The sequence below is a fragment of the Saccoglossus kowalevskii genome, chromosome 11 (genome assembly GCF_978046115.1).
Source record: "Saccoglossus kowalevskii chromosome 11, keSacKowa6.1, whole genome shotgun sequence".
NCBI lineage: Eukaryota > Metazoa > Hemichordata > Enteropneusta > Harrimaniidae > Saccoglossus > Saccoglossus kowalevskii.
In genome coordinates, this window is record NC_140651.1 from 21,138,798 (window position 1) to 21,163,336 (window position 24,539).

General features: G+C 34.4%; 2 protein-coding genes and 1 non-coding gene across 3 annotated transcripts in view; 2 read left to right on the plus strand and 1 right to left on the minus strand.

Moving 5' to 3' along the window:
• Positions 1–874: 874 nt before the first annotated feature.
• On the minus strand, positions 875–947 carry TRNAM-CAU (transfer RNA methionine (anticodon CAU)). Its single transcript has one exon. It is a non-coding gene; the product is annotated as a tRNA-Met (tRNA).
• A 4,398-nt stretch (positions 948–5,345) lies between these two features.
• Positions 5,346–24,539, plus strand: part of LOC100374812 (chromatin assembly factor 1 subunit B-like) — a 28,679-nt gene continuing 9,485 nt past the window's right edge. The window contains exons 1-9 of the mRNA XM_006811804.3: positions 5,346–5,432; positions 7,263–7,396; positions 7,573–7,705; positions 10,597–10,714; positions 12,253–12,356; positions 13,237–13,333; positions 14,826–14,913; positions 16,192–16,361; positions 17,300–17,415. Of these exons, the coding sequence (XP_006811867.1) occupies positions 7,271–7,396; positions 7,573–7,705; positions 10,597–10,714; positions 12,253–12,356; positions 13,237–13,333; positions 14,826–14,913; positions 16,192–16,361; positions 17,300–17,415 (952 nt within the window). The 5' untranslated portion in view covers positions 5,346–5,432; positions 7,263–7,270. The remainder of the gene's footprint in view (positions 5,433–7,262; positions 7,397–7,572; positions 7,706–10,596; positions 10,715–12,252; positions 12,357–13,236; positions 13,334–14,825; positions 14,914–16,191; positions 16,362–17,299; positions 17,416–24,539) is intronic.
• LOC146736515 (uncharacterized protein C17orf113-like) lies at positions 20,840–23,705 on the plus strand. The gene is made up of 3 exons (XM_085505550.1): positions 20,840–21,071; positions 21,587–22,002; positions 22,137–23,705. The coding sequence occupies exons 1-3, from the start codon at positions 20,840–20,842 to the stop codon at positions 23,703–23,705; spliced, it is 2,217 nt and encodes a 738-aa protein (XP_085361676.1).

Sequence of the window (24,539 nt, forward strand, 5' to 3'; positions counted from 1 at the left end):
TCAGTTTTTCGAATAACTTCAGGTATATTTGAAATATCAATTGTATTTCATCGTCTATCATTTCACGAATTTGTAATCGCTTTTATTAAAATTGAAATATTTTTGGAAGACATTTCAAACGTCTATATTAGCATTATGAATATATTTAATTGGTTATAATTGTAAAAATTATATTTCAAACACAACTGCTTGAATTGTAAATCATAATTACTGCCTCGTGTAAGGATCGAACTCACGAACTTCAGATTAAGAGACTGACGCGCTGCCTACTGCGCTAACGAGGCGGCGACGACAATACATAATTCTTTGTATTGGGCGATTTTAAAATATATTCAGTTTTTGGAATAACTTCACGTATATTTGAAATATCAATTGTATTGCATCGTCTATCATTTCACGAATTTGTAATCGCTTTTATTAAAATTGAAATATTTTTGGAAGACATTTCAAACGTCTATATTAGCATAATCAATATATTTAATTGGTTATAATTGTAAAAATTATATTTCAAACATCAGTGTTTGAATTGTGAATCATAATTACTGCCTCGTGTGAAGATCGAACTCACGACCTTCAGATTATGAGACTGACGTGCTGCCTACTGCGCTAACGAGGCGTCGACGACAATAATAATTCTTTGTATTGGGCGAATTGAAAATAAATTCAGTTTTTCGAATAACATCACGTATATTTGAAATATCAATTGTATTTCATCGTCTATCATTTCACGAATTTGTAATCGCTTTTATTAAAATTGAAATATTTTTGGAAGACATTTCAAACGTCTATATTAGCATAATCAATATATTTAATTGGTTATAATTGTAAAAATTATATTTCAAACATCAGTGTTTGAATTGTGAATCATAATTACTGCCTCGTGTGAGGATCGAACTCACGACCTTCAGATTATGAGACTAACGCGCTGCCTACTGCGCTAACGAGGCGGCGACGACAATACATAATTCTTTGTATTGAGCGAATTGAAAATAAATTCAGTTTTTCGAATAACTTCAGGTATATTTGAAATATCAATTGTATTTCATCGTCTATCATTTCACGAATTTGTAATCGCTTTTATTAAAATTGAAATATTTTTGGAAGACATTTAAAACTTCTATATTAGCATTATGAATATATTTAATTGGTTATAATTGTAAAAATTATATTTCAAACAGCACTGTTTGAATTGTGAATCATAACTACTGCCATAATTACTGAATTTGATCTTTTAAACTTTCCCACCAACAAAATGTATTATTAATATTCAGCTCTCTATTCATTGACTTATCACTCAAAAATCTATTGTAGAATTTCCAGATGCCTGGCCCTTTATCATCTTCAAGTTGCACTTTATTATATATACTATAGTCACTATATAAGTAACTAACAATATCAGTTAACACGCAGTAATGAAAACATTTCTCACTCACTAAGCAATAATGTATGCGAAAAGTACATTGTTAACACTGTCATAGGAACGCCAAGTAATTTCTGTTGTGCTGCATTCGTCAGACGTCAATTAAAATCTCCTCCGATAATAGTTATCGTCTGGGCGGAAACATATTAAAACTGTCAAAAAACGTCATGTGCTCTATTGCAATATTTGGAGCCTAAATATTAACAATGTTAACAGTTCTATCGTCAATGTCGCATTCGATTTGTATTATACAGTCAACATCATCTGATTTAACATAGGTTACGTGGATACCGGATTGTTGCTTATTAAACAACAAATACCCCGCCTAGTACCCTGGTGAAGGGCAAATATTGTGAAAAACAAAATAATCGTTTTCCAATCGTTATCCAAATTATTTCTTGTAAGCAAATAATATCGAAGTGACAAGTTCTAGAAAGATGCATGCTATTTCGGAGTTTTGCATTTTCTACTTAGAGCGGTACTAAGATAATATATGGAACAAATTGTTCACTTGAGTTGTTGTTAATAAGTTTACCTTCAAGACTTTTAGTTTAAGCGCGGTGGTCGTCGCGCAGCGCGTGTTAAATTTTCATGTAAATAAACAATGTATTTTACACGCGTTGCATACGTCGCTATGAGTCCCATATCGAACAGGACGCGGCGTGACGACTGCCGCCCTTTACCTTCTTCTCGGTGATTTTGTTTTTGTCGGAATGCAGTCCTGCTTGGTTTATTGCATACGTTGCGATTACTGTTGTTCGTTTCCGTCTATTGGTTTGTTTTCTGTTGAGAGTTGTCGTTTTTTGTCCCGATTTAGTTCCGTGTGATTCGTCATTTTGTATTTATGTTGAAGGATCGCTCTGTTTGTGTCTTGTTGCTCTGATTTACTGGTTTTTCAACTTCTTCATTCTTAGACTCGTTCGCATTCGTTGATGTTGGCGTCGGCGTTTTTGTTTTATTTTCTGTAATGGTCACTGTCTATTTCGGTGTTCTGTACTTCATCGTCGACGGGAAAGACGTGGTAATCTATTTCAATCCTCATATACACGGGGGGGGGGGGGGTACTCCAAGTCAGAACTGATACTCATGCTGTCATGTGTAGTATAGCTTTTCAAAAAAACACGTACTTATTTTTGTGAAATTATACCCCTTTTCAAGTGCAAAACCTAAAATAGATACCTTATATACATACTAAAATCACAATGTTTCAAAGTAACATGGATTTATAAGATTCCTTTGTTCACCCTAAACACGATACACGCGTATATGCGTCATATAACGAACATCCCTTTACGCGTTTTTTTTTTTTTTTTTACTTCAGCTTGCGTACCTTATTTTATTCAGAGACCCCCCCCCCCCTCCTCCGTGATACCAATAGATTCACAGACATCCTTCTAGTGGGGTCAGAATTATGGTGAGTCATCGTGTATTTAAAGTCGCAGTCATTTATCTTGTGTTTTTGCAGTATTGTGGTATTTCTTATACTGTGAGCAGAACAATTGAAAATTACCTTTAGACAGTGAGTTATTGCATAACTTATGTTTTTTTCACTATGTTTCTTTTTTATTATTTATGTATAGCCTTGCTAAATCTTGCTAAGCATTCAAAAGAGAGAATGTTTGCATCTGTTATCTATATTTTAAAATCGTTTTTTTAGTATGTTCCACTATTCACAATTCTACGAAATTTTAACAGTCTATAGCCAAGACTGTTTGGATAATAAAAAGCCAAAAAAAAATTCACTCCCAAGTGCCCACGAACCTTCATCTCTACCTTAATAAATAGTTAACGGGTTTCTGCATATTAAGGCGATTCTGGTAGATCAGAGCATGAAAACATACGTCCGTCTTGCTCAGGTGGTCTCCAATGCAGGTTCTAGAGGTAGAGCCTCTGGCAACTGGTCGAGCTTTTGGATTACCGATGGAGGTTTCTAAAAACAAATAGGCATAACCGTTCGAATATCCATGGTCAAATGTTAGTTATTGAATTATTCATGAGCATATGACAAAATGACGAAGCATATAAAACACAGTTTGTATTTATGTAAATTAACATGAGTACAACACTGTGCACTGGCGATGCGACTGATAGCTGAATCTTTCAATAATCATGAAAGTTATATTTCACATTTTACCATTTGCATTATATTATAATTTAATTTGTCTCCGTAGCGCCATAAGTTACAGCGTGCCGTAATTTTGAAGTATTTTACGGGGTATTTTCATACTACCATATTAGGAAAATAAGGAATGATTACGCGCGTAAGCGTCCTCTAATAATTAAAACGAACATGACTGCCACCAGGGTTTGACTGGATTCCACACAAAGCAGTTCGCTAATTCTGTTCTAAACTTTTTGGATTTCGGCATTCCCATGATGTATCATTGGGAGGTAAAGATATATATTAATAATAAGGTTGTTACGAGGATACCGCAAAGTATGCACCCAGACAGTACGTCGCCGCGTCGACTTTCACTGCGCGTCGGTCGATAATTCCGTTTTCGTGCATACTTTTCGGTATCCTCGTAATAACCCATATTATTTCTCTACTGTAGGAGATTTGTTCAGCAAGGAATCCTAAGGACACATTGATTTCTTATTACAAGTTTAACTATTTAGGAACTATTTAAATGTTATGTTATAGCATTCTCAATGAGAACCTATTGTCGTGAACAATATTACCTCATATTACCCATGACTCTGACTTGCTTATTGTTATTGTTTTCTTTTTCTTTTCATTATTGCGTATTTTGGTTATTTTAAGGGATTTCTTTTTTTTTTTACATTTTCTGAAAAACAATAAGACTTGTGAGCAATTCTGTGGACTGTTTATTTACAAAAAATGTATAAGGTTGTCCGCGATCAAATATGATGTGTTGGCGCTAAGACCCCAACATTGACCCGAGATCGACCATTAAAAATGCCCGTTCATAATAAGCAAACTATCAGAAACCCAGTGTGCCAAGCACTATCAGTCGAATGCAAACCTAATATATTCAGTTATGTGTTTTGTAGAACAATGCAATGTATTTCTGGTAAAAGTGTGTAATGTTATGTGTGAATCCAAGGTTTTCTGGAAAAAAACTACTACTGTATTTGTTCACAAATTTACCCTTGAGGCGTTCCGATTGTTCCCTCTGCCCCGGCATTGTCGACTGCTGTTAGGTAACACTCATCGGATGTATGGTTAGTGTCTGACACCTTATATTTTTAGAAAAAGAATTCAATTTCAAGCTAATTACGAGCTTTCTCAATTGTGATACCCAATGTGTGCAACACTATTGTGGCAAACTCCGTAATCCTTCTATTGGAAGTCTTTTAGAAATAAACAAATTTGCGGGAATCAATTTCATGAAACATAGATGAATAAAAATAATAAAATAAAAATTCCTTGATACTACACTTGGTTTCATGAAGAAGTGATTTTTTCATGGACATTTATAAATATATTTAAATTCAAAATTCATTCAAATTCAAAGAAAATGATATCATTGGCTGTAGAAACCATTAGCCGATTTACTGTCATGGAAATATAGATACGATCAAATTTTGTTTAACACGCTTAAAAATACAGTGATTTGTTCAACGATTCGTTCGCTGAAATAAATTAAAAATAAGTTCAAGTAGTACCATTATCGTTTGGCGCAGAACGTTAAATTACGAAAGAGAACGAATGTCAAATGAGAGATTAAAGGTTAATTGGCCGCAGTATTTCAGTATTTCCGTATTTCATATTACTAAACTTTGCAATTTGTAGCACAGTATTTAGTGTTGACGCGTGGAGGACATGAATCTACATGTACCATGATGTGAAAGTAAAAGATATTGTATAGCGCCGACTGCGGTGAAATAATTCAATTTTTGACCTTTTGCATTGACCCACTAAAAGTTTGTTTTGCGCAGTGTATTGTGGTTGAAACGGGCTGTTCTGCGCATGCGTAGCTACAATTTCGCGGGAGATTCGCCATTGATCAGAGGTTGTCTACACATCTGCCAGTTTGTATCTTTCAGGGTAGGTATATCGCTGAGTGCGAAAGCAGTGACCTGATCACAGTGTTTTCATGAATCTTATTCCCATTCCGTAATTTCTCACGATTTATGAGTGTCATGAGCAGGCCCAGAGTTGAGTCTATTAGCGGCGATACTTTTTTGAGTTTCGGAGGCCGATGAAGTGAACTCCTGTTCTGTACGAAGGAGATCATCCTCATCGGGTGACTGTGAGTGAGGTTGGCTGTCATCTATCATCGTGCTTGTGCTCGTTACAAGTACAGCGGACGCTTGACAATATTTTCCTCCGCATTTACAACGCTGTAATATATGCGTTCCAGTCATAGCGATCGCATTCGGAAATATTTCAGTCATAAGAGGACAACCGTTTAAAATAATGGGGTGGCTGGAAGAGCGAGACCAGTGCAGTTTTTTATTGTAGTTTCTTATCTATGCAATTTGTTTCTTTAATGCATTTATTCCTCCTACACCTTGCATGCATTTTTTGTTTCGGTGTTAGCACTAGCTTGCAAATTTGTTGTTCAACAACACCCCCCCCCCCCCCCTGTGATTTCGAATGTTCGACCTCCTACGATCAGTATTCGAAAACCAACTCCCTTATATAATAGCGCTGGGCATATAGCCCCAATATACTGACATGAAGATATTATTTTAGTGGAATTCATTCCTACTACACTGGATTGAGTATTTGAATACATGCACGTAAAGTAGATTTACTAAATGACAATCTCCACTCATGAACTTTGTTGTCGAACAAATTTTATTTCTGTCTGTCACTGCCATATTGTTCTGGACACCAAAACAGCAACATTGCCAGTTAAGTTTCTGACGGGCTTGCTATTCGCTGGAGATCATTACGCTATACTTCAACAGAAGACATCAAACTGATATTACTAGTATGGACACGTTGAGTAGAAAATCATAATTTCTGTTTATTTCATTTCGTCATATAAATTATAATAAATAACAAAGTTATCCAAACAAAATGTATGACTGATGCAGTATGAAAAGTGAATGACCGCATTTAACAGAATGACACACCCTTGTAAAAATGGTTTTAACTAACCTGTTCAAATCATGTAATAATCTCTAAATGCTGGCAATGTTGCTGTTTTGGGTGTTCTGAACAATTTGGCATTGACAGTAAAACTATGACGTGGTGGCTGAATAATAAAAAAATTCCAAGTGATCAGTCTGATTTATCATAATAATTTCTCTGCTAGTTGGAATTTTTTTTTTTTAAATTATACATTCTGAAACTTGTGTCAACTTTTATTCATTTTAGTCCATTTAACCTAATTTTTTCTCGTTGACAAATTTGATATAATACAATAGCAAAGGGATTTTTGGGTTATCAACTATCATCTTAGCCATCGTGAAAAATTCTTCTCTGGATTAGGATGTTATACAGACTTTCCAGCAATCAAATTTTAATAAATCATAAAACTTTTGGGGATTCACAACATATTAGCAAAAATTACAGAAAAGTGTTGTAGTGTGAGTTGAAAAATCTGCTCATATTATCCTCTTTTAATATCTTTCACATGTTGTACAGCATTCTATGATTATGTAAGTTCTATTTTCACTGAGATATCGTTATCGTTCCTGCACACTGTTCAGTTTGGTATTTAAGAATATTGTAATTGTTTACGTTTAATTTTCTTTTTCTTTGTTTATATCTTTACTTTTTTTAGAAGCCTGTGAATTGGACTAGTTCCTTGTTGGATTTCCAATTAATTAAAATAATGAAAATATTTTTTTTTTTTTTTTTTTTTTTTTTTTTTTTGATGTTCCTCTGTACACATGATTTACAATGTCATTGTTATTTGTTTAGATCTAACAATGAAATTGACAACACCTGAGATTTCCTGGCATGCCCGTGATCCAGTCTACACAGTGGACTTTCAGTGTGGCGGTAAAAATGGCGTGTATAGATTGGCATCAGCTGGAGCTGATACTGATATACGGGTAAGTTTAATGACAATGGATGGTAATTTTCAGTAAAAAAAAAAATTCAATAAGAACTCATTCTCATTTGTTGATATGTTATCTAGAACAATGCTCTCTTGAAAGAGCATTAAAGGTTCCTGGCTCACTACACCAGTTTTTTTTAAATAGTTTTTTCTCATCTTTTGTCCTCTCAGCTTTGGAAATTGAAGTTAGACAATGATGGCAAAGGAGTGGTTGAGTTCGTAGCCAGTTTAACGAGGCACACTAAAGCTGTGAATGTTGTCAGATATTCTCCAAATGGACTTATATTAGCCTCAGGTGGTGATGGTGAGTAATAATTTCAACAACTTTCAACTTTTTATCTCCGCTGTTGACTTTGTCGAGCATAGCTTATCATACGAGTGATTGTCCGTCGTCGTCCGTGTCAATTTTTTACTTTTTCGACTTCTTCTTGAAAACTACAAGCCTGAATGCTTTGATACTTGGTGTATATATGTAGCTTGGGTAGACCTCTCTCAGATTTGTTAATTTCATTATCATATCTTCAATTCTCTAATTTTGGCGAATATTTTTGTCATTTTTGGTAAAAAGTGATATTTTCGACTTCTTGTTAAAAAACGCAATTGCTTTGATATTACATATATAGGTACTACATATGGATCGCTCTCAGATTTGTTTATTTTGTAATGATATCTTTAGTTCTCTAATTTTGGTGAATATTTTTGTAATTTTCGGTAAAAAGTGATATTTTCGACTTCTTGTTAAAAACTGCAACTGCAATTGCTTTGATATTACATATATAGGTACTCTCTCAGATTTGTTCATTTTGTAATGATATCTTCAATTCTCTAATTTTCATGAATATTTTTGACTCCCGTGTGCGAAGCACAAAAGGGAGTCTTTTTAGTTACCCTGTCTGTATGTCTGTATGTCTGTATGTATGTATGTATGTATGTATGTATGTACATGTATGTATGTATGTATGTCACTTTTTTTGTTCCACCGTTATCTCAAGAACCACTAATCAAATTTTGGTGAAACTTGGTACATAGATGCTCTGGGATAATGCGCAGAGTTGATTAGGTTTTGGTAAAAATCTATGAATATTAATTACCTAATTTGCATGATAATTAGCTGATTTTTAGCTGTTCCAAGACTGTTCCACTGATATCTAAAGAACCACTCATTGGATTTTGATGAAATTTGGCACATGGATGCTCTAAACTAGTGCGCAGATTTGATTAGTTTTGGGTAAAAATCTATGAATATTAATTACCTAATTTGCATGATAATTAACTGATTTTAAGCTGTTCTATGACTGTTCCACTGATTTTTGAAGAACCACTCATTGGAATTCAATGAAACTTGGCACATGGATGCTCTGAACTAATGCGTAGATTTGATTAGTTTTGGGTAAAAATCTGTTAATATTATTAATTACCTAATTTACATAATGATTAATCAATTTTCGGCTTTTCCACTGATATCTCAAGTACTAATCATAACATTTCAATAAAACTTGGGACACTGCACATACCTGATAGTTTTTAGGGTAATATCAGTACATATTAATTACCTAATTTGCATAATTAATTAATTTTCAGCTTTTGATAATTCGAGTAGTAATGATCACGTTTCAATGAAACTTGGTACATAGTTACTTGAGGACTGTGCAGAGACCTAATTAGTTTTTGGGTAAATATTTGTGCATATTAATCACCTTATTAGCATAATTAGTTAATTTTCAGCTTTTCACCTGATATCTCAAGTACTAATCATCACATTTCAATGAGACTTGCGACATAGATATTCTAGGACTATGCAGAGACCTGATTAATTTTGGGATAAATAATTGTGCCTATTAATTACCTAATTTGCATAACTAGTTAATTTTTTGCTGTTCTATGATGTCTAAAAACCACTCATTGGATTTCAATGAAACTTTTAAAGAGTACCCATCACATTTCAATGAACCTAAGACTATGCACCATATTAGTTTTTGGAAAATATTTATGCTTCTTAATCACCTAATTAACATAATTATTTAATACTGATATCTCAAGTATTGATCATCACATTTGAATAAAACTTGGTACATAAATTCTCTAGGACAATAGACAGTCTGATTAATTTTGGGTTAAAATCTGTTCATATTAATTCTCTAATTAGTATAATAATTAATATTTTTTTGGTTCTAATCACATTTCAATGAAACTTGGTACATTGTGCAGACCTTATTAGTTTTACACTTAAATCTGTTCATATTAGTTACCTTATTTGCATAATTAGTTTTCAGCTATTCCATCAATATCTCAAGTATAAGTAATTTTGAATTAATTTGTAATGTGTCTCCAAAACTCTCAGCACACGGGAGTTCTTTCTAAGCTTTCTTTGATTGTCATTTTTGGTAAAAAGTGATATTTTCAACTTCAATGTGGACCTCTCTCAGATTTGTTCATTTTGTAATGATATCTTCAATTCTCTAATTTGGGTGAATATTTTTGTAATTTTTGGTAAAAAGTGATATTTACGACTTCTTGTTGAAAACCGCAAGTCTAATTGCTTTGATATTACATATATAGGTACTACACGTGGACCTCTCTCAGATTTGTTCATTTTGTAATGATATCTTTAATTCTCTAGTTTTGGTGAATATTTTTGTAATTCTTGGTAAAAAGTGATATTTTCAACTTCTTGTTGAAAACCGCAAGTCCAATTGCTTTGATATTACATATATAGGTACTACGTGTGATTGTAACTCGGATTTGTTCATTTCATGATGATATCTTCAATTCTCTAATTTTGATGAATATTTTTGGAATTTTTGGTAAAAAGTGATATTTTCCACTTCTTGTTGAAAACTGCAAGTCTGATTGTTTTGATACTATACATATTGTTCATTTTCTAATGATATCTTCTGTTCTTTAATTGAAATGTGCATTGCTAACAGCGGAGCTATCTCAGCCGAGAGGCTGCTTGTTTAATAAATGTCGTCAATGCCCGGTAAAAACACCTTGGGCCTATACTCGGAGAGGGGCTTATACTCGGGGAAGTACGGTATTAGACTATAAATATTTTGTGAAATCTTACAGAGGTCTTGATCATTTAGTGCCTAATTAAGACCACCACACCTCATAGCTGTTTTCAAAAATGGAAATTTTATTAAATTTTAAGTGACATTTACTCGTACATGACCTATTTTTTTGTTTTTTTGACAGAGGGAATTATTTATCTATGGCAGTTAAATGAATCACAACAAGCTAATAACATCAATATAGCATTCCGAGAAGGTGAAGAAGAAAACAAAGAATCATGGACTGTCATCAAAACATTGCGGTAAGGTCAAAGGTCAACTTGGTATATATTCATCTGTTTAATTTTTAAAAGAAATTCCATTAAAAGTGCTGTGTATATATATGAATAAATAGAAAAAATTTTATTTCTAGCAAAAGTAAAAATGCAAGGCGCAATATTCATTATATACAGTGTATTTTCTTAAAGAAAAAAACCTGAAATATCACCTGAAACTACGCAAACTTTATAAATACATTGGACTGTATGATTTATTGATTTATGTGATTTTGTTTGGCAGATCAGATTCAAAATCACCAAGGTGGCAATTTTGTTTTAACAAATGTTGTTACAGTAATAAATTCCTGACATTCCTTGACCAATCATGTTTAAACTTCAAAACTACCTCATATAGCATGCCACACATATGTGCATATGTATTAATTTCTTGACTCTAGTAAATATGGCCGAATGGCGCCCATTTTAAAACTAAAAATGCATAAAAATCTATCTTTCCTGCCGTTTCAAACCAGATAAATCAAACTTTACATGTACCTTTTCAAGAATTTGTAAAAATAGAATTTATTCAAAAGTATATGCAATGAAAATCTCATGCAAATATTGCAAAATAAAAATAAAAATCATAGTCAAATGTACATTTATAAAACTTGTTAGTTTTCAGAAAGGCTGTATCTACTATAGTGTCCTTATATACATAGCATGTGTACATGCATTTTTTTCGTTTTTGAATACAGCCATATTGTTTATTTATGTTTAGGCGATTAAACATTTCTAGATGGACACTGTCTTCTATAATGCTATTGCTTGATACATGTTTCATTAACACTTGCATAGAAATCATAGAAAGTTTCACATTCATAACTTCACATATTTTTATTCACCAGAGTTTTTAAGGTTTGGGATTTCTATACCCTCTCTTTATATAAAATGAAGGTAAAAAGAATAAAACGAGGCTAAATTATGTACTGCATTATTTCATTTATAATTTGAGGGTGCAAAATAAAATTGAGGGTAGAATACCTTCCACAGAAAATAAATAAAATACTAATACCGGGGACACGTGAATGAAAAGATCACCTAATTACCAACATCGTCAGCAGCAAATTGCCTGTGATGTCTGGAGATCGTTATCATTTTGAAACACTTTGGGCCACCTCAAAAGAAGGCTATGGTATTTACTGAGAGGGGCGCACTCTCAAGTCGTTACTTTACGCTAAATTTTTGTATTTTTTCTTGTTTTGCGCTATTTTAAATGTAATAAATTATAAAATACAATTACAACAACTCTAAGAGTACATTGGCCTCCTATTGAAAATGAGATAGCCAAATCTGATAACGATCTTCGGACGCCAGTTTGAATTAGCATAGGCTATTCATTAGCAAGTTTTCTGACGATTTGGTAATTAGGTGTTCCTTTCATTCATGCGTCCACAGTAAATCCTGAACAACTCTGATTTAAAATGGCTATTGTTTACCATTGCGTGACTGGGAAATGTACACACATGAGTGCTTGTTATTGATTATATTGTACGGTATATCTTATTGTCATTTCATTATTCTAGGGGTCACTTAGAAGATGTTTATGATATTTCCTGGTCAGCAGATAGTAAATATTTATTATCGGGGTCAGTAGATAACTCTGCTATGGTGTGGGACGTCAGTAAAGGTAGGTAATAGAAAGAACTACTGTACCAATCACGATTTTTGCCGGTCACTGGTGGCATAGTGGTTGTCGCATAAGACTCGTGATCGGTAGACCCAAGTTCAAATCCTAACTTAGGCTGTACATCTTAGGGTCGACCTCTACCCTGGGTGAGTGTGCCACAGACTCAATGGGAAGGCCAATTCCACTGGCCGAGATTCATTCACTAACGAATGCGACTTTGGGGGAACCTTGGTTAAGATCCACAGGTGCTTTTGTTCGACCGAGCCTGGTTGACGCCAGGATAGCCAATTAAAAATAGCCATTTGACAGAGAGATGGCCACACAGCCCTGTCATGTAGTCCCAAACATGAATATGACTTCTGTGGCAGAAATGCACTATGTATCAGCACTAGCACTTGCAATTTGTGCATGAAAAAACAACAGTGACACTCAATGTCCACCCTGTCGCCTGTCAAACTGTTTTTTAAAAAAAAATTTAAGATTCTCATGCAATGAAACGCACTTTTTATACGCATATTTTTAGAAACAACATCCTTATTATTATTGAGTTTAAAGCAGGGGAGTCGTCACCTGCGCATGCGTCAAATGGCCATAGCATGTCATTGTTTACAAACAAGTGTCTACCCATGAGCCTTTGCGTTTTTAGTGTGTGTTGTTATCGTCGCTAGGGACTCGATTCCTGCGCGTGCACAGGTGACGACCCTCTCGCTTTAAACCCATTGTCAAAGCCAAGTAATAAACACCCTGGGCGTATAACCCAGGATGTCCTCAACTCGTTAAAAGTAAGTGGTAGCCTTATACTCAGGGAGGGGCTTATGACAGGAGAAGTACGATACATGAACAAGATATGATGTGGCTAACAATAGATTTCTTTGTAAAGGTCAACATACTGGTATTTGGAAAGAACATAAAAGTTTCATCCAGGGTGTCGCATGGGATCCGCTAGGACAATATTTTGCAACATTGAGTTGTGATCGGTGCGTAACATTTATTATCATATCGTATAAGTGTTTCATACTTCTCAGTTACAGTATCATTCACACCAATGTCTTATCAAATCTTTCATGAGTTAAGTGACCATTTTGGACCAAGTAACTTCATATTTAGTGCAAATTTGGGAACTATTACCATGGATATGTGTATTGATATTCGTATCAATGTTTTGTTTTGGTTGTTTCAATATTTTGTATAGACTCACTCATTTAATAGTTCCGGTTCAAAACAAAGTTAAAAAAGTGGACTGATAATTTGGTCATTTAGTATAAGATGAGTGAGTCTGGTTGCAAATGAATTCATGAATGGCAAGATTTACTTTTGAGATGTATATTAGTTCGTACAACAGATTACGACTATGGGTGTGAGTAAACTGACATACATTGTGTGTTAGTTACTTGGTTCATGTTCATGTCCTCATTAAATTGCCTTAATATTTCACCATGAAAACATTGTTAGAGTGCAATGGGTAACGTCATAACAAATAAGCTGGCACATACTAGTGATATGAGTTAGGGTACAAAAATTGCATAAATATGAGAAATAAAAATATACATTGTATGATCATATATTAGATTGAAAAAGTTAGATTTTTTTGATACTGGATTATTCTCTCTCAATTACTTCCCATACATTAAAAGTTCATTAAGAAACAATTTATCCAATTTAATTGTTTACGTCATACATGTCCAATTCAATTTGTGATCAGATAAAAGACAGACTTGCTCTTTGACTATATTGCTTTATTTTAGTCATGAATAACATTTCTCCTAATTGCAACAGGGACTATGTCATTAACATTGTTGTGTTCTGTGATACCATTAATTACAACTAATTTTGATTGTTGATGCATGGAGCTTGCATGAAATCTGTATATTTGTGCATCTAAATTGCATATCCTTATTTTATGAATGCTTGGTGAAATAATAAAAATTATTATACATCTGTCACCGTAACGCCATAAGTTACAGCGTGCCGTAATTTTGCGGTATTTTACGGGGTATTTTCATACTACCATACAGGTTTTTTGTATTAGGAAATGCGAATTCCAAATATGGAATAATTACGCACGTAAGCGTCCTATAATAATAAAAACAAACATGGCTGCCACCAGGATTTGACCGGACTCAATACAAAGAAGTTCGCTGATTCTGTTCTAAACTTTTTGGATTTCGGCATTCCCATGATGTATCCTTGGTAGGAAAAGATGTATAATAATAAGGTCATTACGAAGATACCTCAAAGTATGCACTCAGACAGGACGATGTCGCATCGACCTCCGCTGCGCGTCGGTCGGTACTGCCGCTGTACTGTCTTCGTGCATACTTTGAGGTATCTTCGTAATAACCTTATATTCACATAACATGTTTTTTAACCTGCCTTGAAAACACTCCCACATTCACAAACTCTGATTCTTGTTTTGTCTTTCTTGTATTAACTGTACTCCCTGATTTTGATAATTTCTATTTGTTACAGAACCTGTCGTGTTTACAGTATTCAGAGTAAACGTGTTTTACATAATATCAGTAAATTATCAATATCCTCCACAAACAATAATGGAGAGGTAAGTGTGAGTGCGCTCTTCATACCAACCACATAAGTAGAAAATTATACATTACGTTTTGTAAACGGCTATACTTTTTGCACTCATTCTAACATTTAAAAATATTGAGGTGGGGGGGGGGGTAAATTGTATCAGCAACTTTGAATGCGTTCCAGATTATTGACATTATATTAAAACATTTTCATATGTTCGCATCTGATGCAATTCAGAACGTAATTAAGATAGAATCCTATAGCTGAACACTTGCTGAACACAAATCACATAAAACTCGCTTTGCCTGTGTTTGCCAGTTTGGGCCATTATCTCTTGTTAAACTATCACTTACAAGCATTAAAAAAAAAAAAAACATTTAAGAAAGAAGTAATAATGAGAATATTGTAAATTATGCACTCAGTCAGTGCCTGACATCCACTATGCATCTGTTGATATGCTGCTGCCTTTGTGCATATTTTCTGGTATTCATGTGATAACCTCATACCACTACAAGACTAAATTGTTAATTTTTTTCATTATTTGAGGGGTTTCCAGTGACTAAATTTCCCAAAACTTATTGTTAAATGTGAGGGCTTTACACGGTCTGAGGCATCTACAATACATGTACATTGTATCAAACATTATTTCCCTAGGAACATATGTTACTACATTAACCTTTTCACCACCAGACCAAATTATTCTGCACTTTCTTCTTGTATTCAATATTTCTGGAAATGAATCCTATTTTTGGAGCCAACAGACACAATTTGAGTCAATTTTTAGTTTTTACTCAAAAATGTTGGATATTTTTGTCCCAATCTCCTGAAGGAATGTGCAGACTATAAACAAGACTATTTTGTGAATTTGTGATGAAAAGTGGGAACTGGAGGTGAAAAGGTTAAATTGTGTAAAGGTCAATCACGGTCAGCAATAGACCATAAATTCTATTGTTAGAAAAGTTCGTCAATTTTAGCATTGCCAGTTATCTGAATATCTTGTGGTTTGAAAAAATTCAAATTTAAAATGGCTAATCTATCCCTCCCATGGGTTCACTTTTGACGGTTGTCACAAAGTGCACAATGATATAGCATACATGTGCATAAACACTTAGCATTTTTTTGAAGCTCTCAGTTCTCAAAACACTTAATGAATGACCCAAATTCTACCCCACTTTATTGGAAAAATTTACTTATTATAAAACTGTTTACGGTTCTTAGTCACCAAGTTCATTGGCAGCATAAATGAAAACAAAAACAAAAATGTTATTACCATCCTTAACATGACCCATGTTTCTCCATGTTTCAGAATTACATGAAGCAGTGTCGTATGTTTCATGATGATTCTATGAGGTCATTTTTTCGTCGTCTTACATTTACCCCGGATGGTGAATTGTTAATAGTTCCATCTGGATGCGTAGAAGTCTCAGATCAGACGTTGAATACAACATATGTGTTTAGCAGATCTAACCTGGCCAAGTAAGTATGCAAAGACTGTATTCAAATTTTGCATCTTCTAAGCATGGCACTGAACATAATATTGCATTGTGGGAGAACAATTCATGTTTTGCCTCTACTGAGAAAGGTACTGAACATTTAGCAATGTAGGACCAAAAAAATCATATCAATTAAATTCACTTATCACTAAAAACGTTATGACTTTTTCAGCACATGTCCAGGAACATAGTTTCTAGATACCAAATTTATTATGAAAAATTTCATGAAAATGTGTATGTTTATATATATAGTATTAAAAGTGTTATAAATTTCTAATGACGAATGAAAATAACTTGGAGGAGCAAATCTATCAATGATTGAAAGAAGCCTGCAAAGAATTGTGGGTAATGAGCACTACTAAATGGCTTCTATTGCCATATCAGTCGTACACATTTGTGTAATTATCACATTCGTATCGCACATTTGCCACATTTTTGTAGCAAATTTTACTACAACACACCGGTGTTCAAATAAACTGATCATGGTAATTGTTTTTTTAGTGAATCATTTCTTTAAATAAATGATCTCCCTGATTTTTTTGTTTTTTTCATCACTGCAATGGTTAAAATATTCAATGATAGCTAGTGGAGTGACTATAAATGCACAACTCGCATGTGATTGATACGTAGTGAGAAAGCGATAAATATACAACACCAGAGCAATGAATGCATGACATTCACGCGATGATTGTGCAGTGTGGTTCGATAAAAATGTTTTGGTATGAAACATCGCAGTATTGTTTGATTCGTTTCGAATTTGCATATATGTGCAGCTAATTAATAGCTTGTATTTTCAAAATTTCATTATTTTTATTTCATGATGAATCAATGTTGTCACAACATTCAAAAGTTGACAAAATTTTGGCATTTAAAAGGTTAACTAACCACTCAGATTGTCTTTTATTAATGCTCGCATAACAGACCAGTGGTTCATCTGTCAGGACCACAAAAAGCTACTATTGCTGTCAGATGTTGTCCGATATTATTTGAATTGAGACGGTCACCCAAAACTGAGCAGGAGACTGAAATGGAAATAGGTGAGTTGGCATATTGTCAAGTTCAACAGCATCAAGATTGTGTATCGCAAACGGGGGTTAAAATTAAAAATTAATGTTGCCTCTCCATCGAATGAGTTAGTGAATAAGAGTGCCTGTCCTAATTGATGATGTACATGTCCCTAGCCCTAGCAAAATAAATTTTCAAAATAAAAATTTAATTCTTGGCACATCATCACTACATAAGTCTTGGAAACTCTGAAATCAATCTTCTGAACATTAGCAACGACTTCATTGTTTAGATAGTAAAAATTTGATACTTTTATTCACCTCTCCGCAGGAAAACGTAATGTGTTTATTTACCTGTCCCAGCTAAAACTTGCCTGTCTGAGACAGGTGGTCAGGTCTCATTTTCAAATCATGGCAAATGAACAGTCAACAACAAATAGAGGATTGCCAGGATAGATGCAAGATGAATTAGATTATGTAGATATAAAACCACTCCAAAACACAGTGATGAATACTTTCCCACACAAAACCTATAATTACATTAAATTGTATGGAGTAGACAAACCTACCCATCGTTCTGGTAACATTTTGGATTTAATTATTACCCGTGAGAATATTGTGTTATCATTGGAAGTGAACCAGGCCGCAGCAATCTCTGATCACTATCCCATTTTCTTTAGTTTGTCAAATCATCATGATAATACATCAAATCGTATCAAAATTACTTATCGCTGCTTCAAGAACTTTGATAGGGATAATTTCGCATCTGATCTACACGAATCTGGGTGTACTAGAACAGTTGACCTGGTAGATTCTACAGCTAAGTTACGTATTTTCAACACTGCTGTATCGGAAACGCTTGACAAACATGCCCCCATGAAGGAGAAGACTGTTCACGTTCGTGTGGCCGAGCCGTGGATAAATGTTGATATTTACCACGCCCGCACTGAACGCCGTAAAGCTGAACGGATGTGGCGGCGAACTGGTTTAACTGTCCATCGCCAAATCTACAAATCTAAACGAAATAAAGTTAATGATTTATTGATGTATCACGTAGGAGTTATTTCGCTGATAAGATCGCGGATTGTAATGGTGACCAAAGAAAACTGTTTTCCATCGTAAATGGTCTTCTAGGCTCGACAAATAATTTGAATGCGTTGCCGATTCACGATAACAAAATAAATTTAGCGAATCGTTTTAGCATGTTTTTCGTGGATAAGATTAAGAAAATCAATCAAGGACTAAATCTAAATTTATTGAATGGAAACCGTTTTAACGAACTGCACAAGTTCTCTGGTGATGAATTGAAATGTTTTGAACCAGCCACGGAGGATGAAATAATTAAAATTATAAAAAAAATCGTCGTCGGCTTCGTGCAATTTGGACTGTTTACCCACTAATATATTAAAAGATGAAAAGATCCTTCCTATCCTGCTTTCACCTATAACAGATATCATAAATGAATCACTTCGCACTGGAAGTGTTCCTGAGAAAATGAAATGTGCGTTGATTAAACCTCTACTCAAGAAAGCATCGTTGGATTCAAACATGCTGAAAAATTATCGACCGATTTCTAATTTGTCTTTTATATCTAAAGTCCTTGAACGTGTCGTTGCATCCAGAGTGAAACAACATTTAGAGAATTATTCGTTGTATGAAGAGTTTCAATCAGCGTATCGGACCGCACATAGCACTGAAACGGCTCTTTTGCGGGTCGCTAACGATGTACTATGCAGTATTGATAATTCTAAGAATTCAGTTGCTCTCGTACTTTTGGATCTTTCAGCCGCTTTTGATACTGTGAATCACAGGATTCTCATCGATAGGTTGAGATCAAATTTTGGTTTAAATGGTCTCATCATCAAATGGTTTGAGTCGTATTTGAGTAACCGCATTCAAAAAGTGAAAATTGGAAATGTATTTTCTGATATGACGTCTATATTAGAAACCGGTGTTCCACAGGGCTCCGTCTTAGGGCCATTATTGTTCTCAATGTACATGCGTCCATTGGGCGAGTTATTGCGACGTCACGACGTAAAATATCATTTTTACGCCGATGACACACAGATTTATTTATCGGTTTCTGAAGATGATCAAATTCGCGCCCGGGTGATACTTCAGACATGTATTCAAGATGTTAGCGATTGGATGTCTTGTAATTTCCTACTTTTGAATGTGTCGAAAACTGAATTTGTGTGCATGTCGTCTCGGAGATTCTCACAAGACTCGTGTCCTTTGTCTAGTATCGCAATTGGTGAAGAATTGATTAGTGCTTCGTCAAGTGCTAGAAACTTAGGTGTCTTGTTTGATTCGCAGCTATCTATGGAAACACACATTTCTACTATTTGTAGATCTGGATATTCCCATCTAAGAAATATTAATCGTATTCGTAAATCATTATCCCAATCTGATACTGAAAATTTGGTACATGCATTCATATCTTCTCGCTTAGACAGCTGTAATTCATTATTGTCTGGTCTCCCTGTAACTAAGATAAAACCTCTTATTCGTGTACAAAATGCAGCAGCCCGCCTTGTCACTCGTGCTCGAAAATATGACCACATTACAGACATTTTTATTAAACTTCATTGGTTACCAGTTGTACAAAGAATAAATTTCAAATTACTTTTACTAGTGTATAAATCTTTGTATGGTTTTGCCCCAAATTATCTATGTGAATTAATCGAATTTTATGTACCTAGTCGTAGTTTAAGATCTGAATCGAAGTTTCTTATTAAAACTTGTCACAGCATTCCCATTCACGTACTGCAGTACGTAATTCACGTATAAATAAAATAGTGCGCGCCAAATCTCAACTCATCTACGTTCCATTTACGTATAAAATTATTTTGCGCGTACGTTTTTCATAGGTCTACGTCAACGTTAATTTAGCCTGAAAATCATTGAACTCCGCGCGGACATTTGACAACCGGCTTGTAAGTTACGTAAAACGTCGGGTGTTGAACGCAAGATGGAAAAGCCAAACAGTAGGTGTAGTTTTTTGTAACAGAAAAAATGATTGGTTAATTTTGTAATGATGATGGAAAAATCGCCAATCAAACGACCGTTTATGTGATAAAACATCAGTGACGTCATCGTAAACGACGGTCATTGTAGAAGAAAATGGCGGCATATTAGCTCGTAGTTGCTTGCAGTTAGCGAGGACCTTACACGTTTAACTCGAACATATCAACTGTATAACTGGTATGTATTCTGTTTTCAAATTATTTTCGCTGTTTTTAAAGTAATCTCTGTAATTTTGAACAACGTATTCATTGATATTTGCTTGCATAATGCGTTTATTGTAGTGACAATGTGGGAATCCAAGCCGTAACACATGTTTGATTTTTACTGTCTCGTACACTGTAACAGTAGAATTTTACTGTAGTTAATTTTAATGGTTTTTTTCGTGCAAAATATTTGCCAACTCTGAACTGTCACGTGCTGGAATTCTACCATGGCCGACAGAGCCGAGGGTCAGCATGATCGTATTAATACAATATTTAATTATTTTACGGCAGGTAGCGGTACGCACCATGGACAGTTTGGTGTTCAAAACGAAAAACAGGCAGTCACGCCCGAAGATGTTTACCCGGAGCAGGCAGATGCTGTGGATTTTAATCATAAGCTCGTGGAGGGCCAAGTAGTAGCCTCTGAAACCGAAGTCTGTGAACACCATGTGACGACAGGTAAAACCTATACTGCAGGTCAAAAGTTATTTTGTAATTGTTTAGGTAAATAAATTAAAATGTGAATTAAAATAGAAAAGCCTGCCTTCATTTTAATATGAAATGTTTGTTTTGATAAAATACTAATACCACTTCCAGTGACTTTGAAATTGTATACCGTTATATATTATATGATGCAGTATTAAACGAAATTTTATTCTGTAGGTAGTGTTTTTTTTAAAATTAATATTTTACTGTTTTGTATATTTTATTACAATTTATACTTATGAATCACTGACATTGCATTGGTATTTTTTATTTAAAAACTAGACTCCCAGTGACTATAACTTTTTTTTACCTTAATTTTTAATTGTTTGTTGTTAAGGTACCAACATATTGTGCGATGATTGGAATACCACATAAAATTTAAATTTAATTTGCTTGTCACAGAAGCAGGTGGCCAGCTGGCAGTGTAGTTGACTTGTTTTAACATTTTAGTCACTGGTGTGCTTAACTAATAATTTCATACCTCGCAGATAGCACCAGAGAGAAAGAATCTGGCTACACACAAGACAAGGACAAGCCCAAATTCAAGAAAAGATTTCAACAGAAATGGTTGATGGAATTTGATTGGCTACAACACAATTCTGATCATGCATTAATGTTTTGTGGTACTTGTAAACTTGCCAGTGGTGCCAGAAACAGTCTTAAATCTAATGCATTTGTTAAAGGCACATCAAATTATCAGCGGTCTGCACTTACTAGACATATGAACAGTGATGACCATGTCTTGGCCAAGAAAACAGTTACTCAGCAGAGGTTTATGGCAGCAGCTAAAGTGACTGTACAGAAGCAATATATGCCAATGCTTGAATCACAATTAAGAACAGCTGCCTGGATGGCAGAGCAGAATATAGCCAATAATAAATTTCTGCCACTCATTGACTTGCAGGTGAGAACTAGTATATTTTCTGTTTTTTGTCACTTTCAGTAAGACATTGCCAATTGATTATAATTGAGTGTTACTTTTGCACAGTACTTTATTCTTCATATAATTAAATATACTGTATTTTTTCTTCTTACCAGATTGCAAATGGATCATCTCATTTCACAGATAGAAAGGGTATATACACCAACCACCAAGCCCCAGGGACAATGCAGGAATATATGGCTAAAGTTTTGAAAGAAATGGCTATTGTGCGCATTAAAGACAGTCCATTTTTGGGGATAATGGTTGACGAGTCTCTAGACATTGCCACAAACAAAAAACTGATAATGTTTTGCAAAATTATTCACAATGGGAAAATACAAATTGAATTTGCTGCCAATATTAGTATTCATGATGGGAAGGCAGATACTGTGTACAATTGTATTGTTGAGTGGTTGCAGGAAATCGGCTATAATATAAATAAAGTCAGTGGTTTTGGGAGCGATGGTGCTTCAGTTATGACAGGAAGATTAACAGGTGTGGGGGTCAGGCTAAAAGCTTTAAATCCCAAAATAGTTCATATCTGGTGTGCAGCTCATAGGCTTGCTCTAGTTTCATATTGGGCATCAAAACGTATACCTTATTTGCATTCCATTAATGAAATATTAATTGCCATATACAATTTCTACAATTACTCTGCTCCAAGATATGTGAAGATAAAAGAGTTGCAGGCATTACTTGGCAAAAAAGTGAAACGCTTTAAAAGGCCCAGCCAGATCAGATGGTTATCCATGTCTGATGCTGTCGATGCTTGCTACGAGTCATATTCTGCCCTGGTATTAGGACTTGAGCATGAGGTAGCTTCCTCGCCAAACAGCGAGGGAGGTAACAAAGCCAAGGGCATATTAAAAAAAATCAAAACTTTTAAATTCATTGCAGCACTGTGCTTATTGAAAGACATTTTGAAAAATCTGGATCAAGTTTCTAAAACATTCCAGAAAAATGTTTTGGATATACACCAACTGAAAACTGTGATTAAGGCAACTAGAAATCTAATTAATTCTTATCGTGACAATGACCCCCCAACTTTGTCGACTTGTATCCAAATGATTGATGAGAATGAGGAATTCCAAGGTATTCCACTAAAGTGTAGTTTGCAAGACAGCTTGGTGTTGCATCGTTTGAAAATAAAGTATGTTAATAATCTGCTAAGTGAAATTGACAACAGATTTCCTGATGATGAATTGGGTATTCTAAATGACCTAAATGTTGTATTAAATCCAAAATTATTGCCCATGCATGAAGTAGGCATTAGAAACCATGGAAATGATAGTTTAGAAAGGTGCATTGTAAAATATGGAGGGGATGACGAAATGTCCATCAATGCTCAGAGAAGCAGGGATGTATTTTTGCAGTTTAAACATTTAGTAAATGTTAACAGAGATTTGAGCTTACAAGACTTCTGTTTATTGATTGTAAATGAATATGATAATTTTCATGATTTTCAAATTCTTGCCAGTATCCTTGTTACTTGTCCTCTCACATCTGTTCCCTGTGAGCGTGGTTTTTCGTTACAAAATAGGCATCATAATGCTGCCACGAGTAGAAGAACTACTGACAGTGTTGAACATAGAATGATAATTGAGTATGCATCCAAGCAACCAGGATACAATCAGGATGAGGTTGTCAGATTAGCAGCTATAAAATTTCATGAAGACCGTGTGTAAATTTGTCTAAAAATGAGAATTGCAAAATAAATAAATTCTGTGAAATCTTGTGTATAATCTTTATTCTGTGCTACAACAACCACTCCGAGTGCAGATGAATAATACTGGCCCTCCTAGAAATACCCCCAATTTTTGATGTAGAGGGTACAGGTGTACCCCCAAAATGTGTGTTATACCTCCAGTTTTCTGTATAGAGGGTACATATACCCTCAGTTAAAAAAGACAGTGGGAATGCTGTTGTCAGGTGTGTAGTAAAAAGTCCAAGGTGTTATACAAAGACCGTGCTTTTGAAAATTTAGGTCCTAAACTTTTTAATGAATTACCTCTGTCTGTTCGTTCTAGTCCTTCAGTAGACATTTTTAAATCCAGACTGAAAACGCACTTATTTAAATGTGCTTTTAATATTTGACTGATTGTTTATTGTATCAGCGCCTTTGATCTTCATATGTTGGAATTGTTGCGCTTAATTAAATAAAGTTATTATTATTATTTATTATTAGTATTAAAAATTCTAACAAAAATTTGGCAGTTCTGTGAATATTCTGTATATTTGTTGGAAAGAATTAAGGTTTTTTGGGACATTTAGTGTAATACCTTCAAATTATTAATCACTGAGCATGACTGTCATGTAAAGTCAAGGGTTTATCAAATGTGAGGCTATGCAACTAGTGTGTTACATTGTATGTGATGAGAATCTCAATTCAAAGTCACACAAATTGCGAGTTGATCACAAAATCACAAAACAAGCGCAGTCTACATTTCTAGAAATACTATGCAAATGAGTTCATTCATCTAAATTGTTTTTGCTAGCATTCTAGCTTATTCATAAAACAT

Bases quoted from the DNA above. Each gene is read 5' to 3' on its own strand.
- LOC146736515 (XM_085505550.1), top strand. From the start codon at position 20,840: ATGGCCGACAGAGCCGAGGGTCAGCATGATCGTATTAATACAATATTT. The intron at 21,072-21,586 runs GTAAAACCTATA...CATACCTCGCAG, and splicing joins TGAACACCATGTGACGACAG to ATAGCACCAGAGAGAAAGAA. The intron at 22,003-22,136 runs GTGAGAACTAGT...TCTTCTTACCAG, and splicing joins TGCCACTCATTGACTTGCAG to ATTGCAAATGGATCATCTCA.